The sequence below is a fragment of the Bison bison genome, unplaced genomic scaffold (assembly GCF_000754665.1).
Source record: "Bison bison bison isolate TAMUID 2011002044 unplaced genomic scaffold, Bison_UMD1.0 scf7180017864527, whole genome shotgun sequence".
Lineage (NCBI taxonomy): Eukaryota > Metazoa > Chordata > Mammalia > Artiodactyla > Bovidae > Bison > Bison bison.
The window spans coordinates 906,652-915,409 of NW_011495078.1; the positions used below are offsets into that span (position 1 = coordinate 906,652).

Sequence of the window (8,758 nt, forward strand, 5' to 3'; positions counted from 1 at the left end):
TCCCCACACCTGTGCGCCCCCTCCCCGCACCCCCCACCCACCTGTGGACACGCAGGACTTGCTGTCGTCGCCCAGCACATAGCCGTGCGCGCAGGAGCACCGCACCTCGCTGCGCTCCTCCCTGCAGAACTGGTCGCAGCCCCCATTGTCCAGGCTGCAGATCTCACGCGTGGCTGTGGGGAGGCGCGCAGCTGAGGGTGCTGCCCGGCCAACGGGCTGGGGGCCCCGAGGCCAGGCCAGCACCCTGGGCAGGCCCTGTCCCTCGCTCCACTTCCCGCTTCCCGTGGGGTGGGGGGCCTGGCTTCCTGAGGCCCCGGGGAGCTGCCGAGAAGGCCTGGGGGCAGAGGGTCTCAGGTTCAGCCCTCAGAAGTGCGGCAGGCTCTGGCCAGGGAGGCGGGACTCCAGCGGAGCTGGAGGGGCCGGGGGTCCCCTCTGAGGCCTCTCTCCCCCGCGGCATAAAGGCCCTGGGGTCCGGCCTCCACGTGGTGGGAGGAGGTGCGGCAGCCGGCTCCTGGACTCAAGCCGGCTTCAGCAGGCTGTCCATCGTGACTGAGTGACCCGGGCAGGTTACCTAGACCCGCAGTCTGTTTACCTGCTGGTGAAGGGGTGGAGGCCACACGCCTCCCAGGAGAGCGCCCAGGTCTCGAGAGGCGCTGGGCACAAGGCACCTCACAGCCGGGCGGAGGGGCATCACCCGGCCTCCAGTGTGCTGGGCATCAGACTCCTGACACCCATCAGCCCTGCCGCCCTGGCACCTGGCTTTACACTTCACCCTGGGCTTTGATGAGAAGCTGCTCACAGGGCAAACGTTACAGAAACTTCAGAAAACATGCCCGCCAGCCCCTGGGTCAGCCAAACGGTTTGGGGCGTGGGGCAGGGGGGCCCCTGGACAGCAGAGGGGCAGGGGCACGACTGATATTCCCGCTGGGGGAGCCCTAAAGTGTCCAGTCTGAGAGCGCGCTCTCAGAATTATATGTTCAGAAACGAAAAGCAGATGTTCCCTAAAGTGTCCAGTCTGAGAGCGCGCTCTCAGAATTATATGTTCAGAAACGAAAAGCAGATGTTCTAAGCTTTCTCCTTAGGGAAAACTGGTCTACTACTCACCTAATTTTTGTTAAAAAGTAATCTCTGTATTAGGAAAACTCAGCGATTTTTCTATGTAGTATTACTTGTGTCAGATTTGGACAATCCCGGGCACTCAGCACTGACATCACTCGAATTTCCAGAATCACAAGAAGCAGGAGAGATGCCAGTTCCCACATTAAGGGGCCCGCCCTGCACGAACGTTCACTCCGCGGCTTCTCAGAGGAGCAGGGACCTGCCTGGGGTCCCCTGTCCCCCACCCAGGGGCCGGGCCGCGCTTCCTGCTGCTGTAGGCAGAACCTGCAGAGCCAGGCTGAGCCACGGTGGCCGCCGGGGCCTCCCGGGCCTCCCGGGGCCTCTGGCCCCCGCTCTCCACCCCACCAGGCAGCTCTGACCGGAAGGCACAGCAAGAGGAACTCACAGAACTCGCAGTTTTTGCCTTCAAACCCTTCCGCACAGGTGCAGGTGTAGTCTCCGATGCCGTCTTTACAGTGGCCCTGATTCAGGCACGGGTGGCCTTCACACTGGTCTCCATCTGCAAAGCAAGCACTTGGAGACTGGCGCTCGCAGCCAACGCCCGCGTCAGGGAAGCGAGCGCGCTGTGCTGGTCTTGGCACACGTTTTCAGGCAACTCGAGTGAACCTGGGGCTCTTCCTGTTTTCCTGCAAACAAGTTGTCCTGTCTGGACTTTGTTACCCAGCCCTCTTTGCAGCTACACGTGCGTGGGGCATTTATCTAGCTAGATTTATCTAGCTAGACTGAGTGTTCCAATTCCTGCCGGGACATTTGACAGTGCTTTTCCAAGCAGTGACAGCATTTTTACATCAGGGAGAGGAGCCCTGGGCTGGGGAGTGGGTGCTGCAAAAGGAGGCTGGAGGCTAGGTGATCGCCGGACACTTGTTCTGGACTGAGCCTCAACAGGCAGGGTGTCTGGTTGCACGAGCCAATCGTCTGGGTGTGAAAGGAGAAGAGAGAGCCCCTGCCCAGCGCTAACACGGCTCTGCATTTCTCGGCACATGTGCACACTGTAATCCAGGGATAGGTCCAGTTGTCATTGTGAGAAATCTGAACACGGTCACCAGAATGAAAACGTTATTATAACTCATACCACTTCAGATGCTACAAGCATTACATCAAGATGGTTACCTTATGAGAGGACCCAATATTTCAGATTCTCTTCTTTTGTTTCTACCTAATATACTTGGGTTTTGAAAAATTGCCATGGAATTTGGTATCCTCAGATGGGAATGAACTGATTTAAATGTATATAATTAACAAAACTAGAATTAAATAAAGTTACCGTAAAAACTATTTGACAATAACTATTCCGGAAGCACTCAGAAGGGAAAAGTCTCAGACGAGTAAAATTTACACCTGAAAGGAAAGGAAACTCAGGAACCATCTTCAAAATTTGAATACACTCTCCCATCTAACTACCCTGATGAGTCCTTCTCAATTAGGATTAAAATAGAAAAGTTCTCACCTTTGTATTTACTCCAGAATTCATCCTAAAAGCAAAAAAAGATTTTAAAGTGCATTAGGGAAAACAGGCATTTCATACCAGTAGCAGCCATAATCTGATAACTCAAGTGAATAGCCTATTTCCCAAACAGAGACCATTTTGGGGACAAACTGTTCTAGAACTATTCAATCTTAAAGGGATTTTTTTTTCCAGATCTCCTGTATTTATAAAGCTGTGGCTTCAAACACTTTTTTTTTAAATACATGTTGGTGTAATACATTATCCTATCCTAGCATCCATCTTCTTGCTTGCTAACAGTTGAAGCCCCAGCGGCTGGAAAACACTTTGTAACACTAACTTACTTTCCTAGCTTTCATTGTAGCAAAATCACTACGTCTGTGACCACAATCAAGGTTTTCGCATTATTTGTTTCAACTGTAATTGGAAATTGCTTTTCTTGAACGTAGACGTTTCTATATGTTTTGCTTGTTTGTTTTCCACTAATTTCCGTTTGGAGAAACTTTGCTGAAACAAGAGCAATTGAAGTAAAATCTCTAAAGCAAGGACTTAGGTTCAGAAGCAGATCAGAAACTTTATGCATCACATTCAAACTCTGTAACAAATTCACAAGGACAAGTGCCTGCTACGCTAAGGGTTCCTTCAAGTCGCAGCGCGTATCGGTAGCTTGTTCTGGAACGCCGAGTCACACCGAGTGTCTTCTGCACTCATCTGCCGTCCACATGCCCTCTTCAGTGAGATGTCTGCTCAAATCTTTCGCTCACTGTATTTTATTGGACTGTTTATTTTCTTCTCTTGTGTTGTGGGAGTTCTTTATAAAGTCTGAGTGCAAATCTTTTGCAGATATGAGACTTGCAAATATTTTCTTAGTCAGCAGCCTGTATCTTCACTCTGTTAACAATGTTTTTCACAGAGCAGAAGCTTCAAATTGAGAGTAAGTCCAATTACCCATATTTCCTTTCATGGATTACGCTTTTGGTGTCACATCTAAAAATTTTTGCCTAACTTTGTGTCATGAAAATTTTCTCCTAAAAGTTTCCTGTTTTATCCTTAGAGCTATGTGATGCATTTGAGTTAACTTTGTGTACTTGTGAGAAAAAGCTGACCTTTTTTCTTTTTTGCATATAGATGTACAATTACTCCAATACCATTTTTGAAAAAGAATTCTTTTTCCCCTGAAATGCTTATGCACCTTGTCAAAGATCAATTGGCCATATTTGCGTGGGCCTATTTATGGGCTTTCTATTCTGTTCTATTGATCTGTATTTATTCCTTTACCAGTACCACACTTCAGTATCTCTGTGAGTAATGTAACGTTATAATACGTCTTTAAATCAGGTAGTGTGATTCCTCCAACTTTATCTTCTTTCTCAAAACTGTTTCAGGTATTCTAATTCCTTTGCTTTCCCATATTTCAAATTTTAGAATCAGCTTGTCTCAATCTGATGAAAGTTTGATTTGCATTGCATTAAATCTATATATCAAATTGGGAGGAATCAATCTCTTAATATGTTGTCTTTCAAACCATGAGCAGTCTATGTCTACTTATTTAGGTTCTCTTTCTTTCAACAGCATTTTGTAGATTTCGGCATATAGATCGTGTGTGTTTACCAGATTTACACATGGGTATTTTTCTTTGGGCCAATACTAAGTAGCATTAATTCTTTTTAATCTTTAGTTTCTAACTGTGCACTACTTGGGGAAGGAAATAGAAACCCACCCACTCCAGTAATCTTGCCTGGAAAGTTCTTTGGAGAGAGGAGCCTGGCCGGCTGCAAGGAATCGGACATGACTGAGCACACACACATGTATGTTACTACTACATAGAAATATGATTAATATTTGTGTGCTGACCTTGTATTCTGTGACCTTGCTAGACACATACATTTTAGGAGTTTTTTTTAGATTCCATGGGATTTTCTATGTAGATTATCATGTCACTGACCAATAGGGATAGTTTTATTTCTTCTTCTTAACTTATTGTTAAACCTTCCGCATGGCTAGGGCTTCCAGTGCAGTGATGGATTAGGAGTATTGGGAGTGGACATCCTTGCCTTCTTCCAGTATCAGGGAAAGCACTCAGCTTTTGGTGTGGTTAATAGTCTTCATCTTGTTGAAAAAGGTCCTTTTCAGTTGTAATTTGGTTAAAGTCTTTGCAGTTACGAATGGCTGTTGCATCCTCAGTGGTGCTTCTCTGTATCAGCTGACACGACGAGGTGGGCTCTCCAGGTGGATTAACCGAGCGAGTGCGGGAAAGCTGCTCAGTCACGTCCAACTCTGTGATCCCAAGGACTGCACAGTCCATGGAATTCTCCAGGCCAGGATACTAGGGTGGGGAGCCGTTCCCTTCTCCAGCGGATCTTCCCAACCAAGGAATCTTACTGGCGTCACCTGCATTGTAGGCAGATTCTTTGCCAGCTGAGCCACCAGGGAAGCCCCAGAATACCGGAGTGTGTAGCCTATCCTTTCTCCAGCAGATCTTCCCAACCCAGGAATTGAACCCAGGTCTCCTGCATTGCAGAAAGATTCTTTTTTTTTTTTTAATATTTTTTTAACAGCAGGTGGGACAAGGCAGCGTGCCCATCCTGTTCTGCAGGGTTGGGAACAAGATTTAAGAGGAGAGGCCCATTCCAGGGCCTGCTCCCTTACCTTATCCACTAGGATGAAAAGCAGGCAGGCAGATTCTTCACCATCTGAGCCACCGGGGACGTCCATACGACTGATTTTAAATGTTGAGCCAGACTTGTGTGCCCTGGATAAACCCGCTCGGTCATCGTCTATCCTTATAAATCTGTATCTGTATTTATTCTGTATGCATATCTGTATCTACTTTATTCAACTTGCTAATAATTTGTTGAGAATTTTTATGAGAGGCTCATGTGAAGTGCTGTTTTATAGTTTTCTTCCTTTCTTTCTCCCTCCCTCCTTCTTCTGTCTTTGTGGGGTTTGGTATCAGAGTAAAGCTGATTGAAAACTAACTTACAAGTGTTTCCTTTTCTTTTCTAGAAACGAATACACAGAATTGGTGTTATTTCTTCTTTAAATGTTGGTGAAACACCAGTGACCCCATCTGGGCCCTGACATTTCCTGTTCAAAGGCTTTTACCTAAGAAGTGGAATCTGCAGATACCTCCGTCATATTATGTGCTTTGGTAATTCAAGGTTTTGAGGAATTGGTCCATTTCCTCCAAATTGTCCAAATGCCATCCAAATTTGTGCATAGAATTTTTCATAGTATTCACCTATTATTCTTTTACCATATACAAGGCCTGTAGTAATGTCCCCTCTTTCATTCTTGATATAATTTGTGTTCTTTTTTATCAATCTTGTTAAATCTTACCTGTTCTATTTATTTTCTCTGTTATTTTGCATGTCTTTAATTTTGCTGATTTCTCCTCTTTGGGGTTTGCCTTTTTGTGTGTGTGTCTTAAGGTGGAAGCTTAAAGTGTCACTGTGAGAACTTCTTTCCCAGTAAGCACAGTGATTCTATAAACTTCCGCGTAGGCGCTGCTTGGCGGCTTCCACAGATTCTGTTGCACACCCACTTTGTTCAGCTGAAAGTGTTTTCTAACTTCACCTGAGGCTTCGCCTTGACGGTGCGGATTACTCAGGGAACTCCCTGGGGTCCGGTGGTCAGGACGAGCTCCCACTGCCGAGGGCGCAGGCTCAGTCCCTGGTTGGGGAACCAAGGTGCCCGGGGCAGTGGGGCGTGGCCAAAGCAGACTAAGAGTCCAACACTGTCAAATTATAAGGATGGCAGCTATAAGGAAGTAGGAAGAGCGTGTGGGGAATGATGCTGAGGAGGGCAGAGCACGCACGTCTACTGGTGTTAGTCGCCCTTGTTACTTAAAGAGATGACCTGGACCCCGAGAGTCTGGCAAACGCCTGGATGAAGAGCACCCGGGGACCCTGTGTGCAGCCCGGCCCGGAGCCCGTTCCAAGACCCGACGCCTCGCGTCTCACCGCCCGCACCCGGGCTTCACGGCTCCTCACCGTCCGCTCTGCGTCCTCGAAGACCTCGCGGGCCTCCTCTAGTGAGCAGGCCTCCTCCAGGCACTCTCGCTCCAGGTTTCCCTGCTTCACCTCCTCCAAGAATGAGTTGGCCCTGCGGGCTCTCTGCAGGACACGGTGGGCCTGGTCCCGGGGCAGGAACACTGGGGCGGGAGGACAAGGCTGTCACGGGCTCGCCACGTGCCACGCACTGCCTCCCGTGAGCGGCGGGTCAGACGGTGCCCGGAGCCGCTCCCGCCGGGGGCCGCCTGCCCGCGCAGAGCTCCGCACCTCCTGGAACTCTGCCCTGCTGGAGGTCTTGGGGCCTGCCCCTCCTGGGCCACTCCTCCGCTCTGCCCTGGGCTCAGCCGTGCCCTCTGCCCCCTCCCCCAGGCCTGAGCTCTGTGCTAGATGGGGAGTTGTGACTTGGTTTTACACCATCTACAGTTGAAAGCGTGACTTGTTTCAAGCGCCAGGACACACAAACCCACGAGTAAAACAAGTTTCAAGAAATGGTGCTTACTATTATTTTCTACAAAATAGTACCTGTTACAAAATTTCCTGCTTGAGTCTGTCCCGTTTCATTAAAAAATGGCTAACTTGATTTCGTGACTCACAAAGGAGTCGTGACCTGCCTGTGACAGCGTCTGGGGTCTGGGGGTCCCTGGTCCTCCCCGCGTGTCTGTGCTCAGCCGTCCCCACGCTCCCGCCCCGTCTGCCCCCTCTCCACGGGAGGCCCTTGGCTCCTCCCTCTGGCACTCTGCCTGGGCTCTCTACCTCTGTTCTGCTGAAGAATTTAGTTTCTCACTAAGACAGATGACTCAGGGTCATATATTTGATATGTTTCTAGTCCCAGCTGATATTTCCAGTCCCAGTTCACGTCCTGAGCTCTGTGTTTGCAACTCTCCCCGCAGTGACTGTTCCCCCTAGTCTGTCTCAGAGCCCCAAGCTCCGCGTGTCGGAAACTGAAACGCAGGACTGCAGAGTCAGCCGTCTCCGGCGGCAAATACATCTTGGTCACCGACTACCGGGTACTGGCGAGCGGGGGTTACAGCCCCTCTCTCTTAGGGTTATTTTAGAGAGTGTACGGAACTCCTAAGTGCTTGGTTGTCCTACCTCCAGCTACTTTCTCTTCCAGCCCGCGCCCCCCTTCTTTTAATGACAGCTGGTTCTCCTAGTGGGGCCAGGCTCAGCCTTGTCCTCTGTGGGCCCCTCCCCACACTCCAGACCTCTCCACCAGCAAGTGGTTGCTTGGAGATACAGCACCCCCTTCCCCTGCATGGCCACCCTCCTGTGCCACTTGCCTCTTTCTGTCTCTTCCCTGTTTCCCAGCCTCCTGGGCTCCTGGACTTCTGCCTCACCCAGCAGGCAAGCACGCAGGCAGGTCTGGGGCTGCTTCTGCGCTCTCTGCTCTCTGGCCTCCAGGACGGGCCTGGGTCCTGGGAGGCCCAGAACCCCCCCTGTGCAGTCTCAGGTCGGGCAGCCCCTCTCCGGGCAGAGCCAGCCTGAGGGGCTGGCACTGGCCCTCGTCTCTTCCCTGCCTTGGAAGCCCCTCTCTGCCTGTGACCCCTCTGCTCCCCTGGACAGAGGGTCTCCTCCCTGCCTCTGCCTGTGACCCCTCTGCTCCCCCAGACGAGGGGCTCCTCCCTACCTCTGCCTGTGATTCCCCTCTGCTCCCCCAGATGAGGGGCTCCTCCCTACCTCTGCCTGTGATCCTCCTCTGCTCCCCTATATGAGGGGCTTCTCCCTGCCTCTGCCTGTGACCCCTTCTGCTCCCCGAGACGAGGGGCTCCTCCCTGCCTCTGCCTGCTGCTGCCCCTCCCGGGGCTCCTGTCCTCCCCCCTCTGCCCCTGTTTCTCTCTGTCTCTCCCCGTCTCTTTCTGTCCACATTTCCCTCTGCTCTGATCCTCTGACCGACTTCCCACCCACGGGGAGACACACCTGGCCCTGAGCTCCCCAGGCTGAAACCACAGCCAGCATCTCAGGCCGAGCTTACACAGGGGCTGTGCACCCACTCTCCACTCAGGAAGTTCAAGGGCATCGCCAGGATCCTCCCCTCCCCTCCCCCGGGGCCACCTGCAGTCCGCAGGGTGAGGGCCACTTACCGCTCCCCGCCGGCCGCAGGAGGCCGCCCAGGGCGGTGCTGAGCAGGACGAGATGCAGCAGGCCCGCCATGGTGGGGCCCTTCCGAGGGCAGCCGGGAGGC

General features: G+C 51.3%; 1 protein-coding gene across 1 annotated transcript in view; it reads right to left on the reverse strand.

The window, feature by feature from the left end:
• The window catches only part of F10 (coagulation factor X), a 13,511-nt gene extending 4,759 nt beyond the window's left edge, over positions 1 to 8,752 (reverse strand). The window contains exons 1-5 of the mRNA XM_010831449.1: positions 8,658 to 8,752; positions 6,556 to 6,716; positions 2,567 to 2,591; positions 1,505 to 1,618; positions 42 to 173 (exon numbers count right to left, since the gene is read on the reverse strand). Coding sequence (XP_010829751.1) covers positions 42 to 173; positions 1,505 to 1,618; positions 2,567 to 2,591; positions 6,556 to 6,716; positions 8,658 to 8,727 — 502 coding nt within the window. The 5' untranslated portion in view covers positions 8,728 to 8,752. The remainder of the gene's footprint in view (positions 1 to 41; positions 174 to 1,504; positions 1,619 to 2,566; positions 2,592 to 6,555; positions 6,717 to 8,657) is intronic.
• Between the last annotated feature and the right edge of the window lie 6 nt (positions 8,753 to 8,758).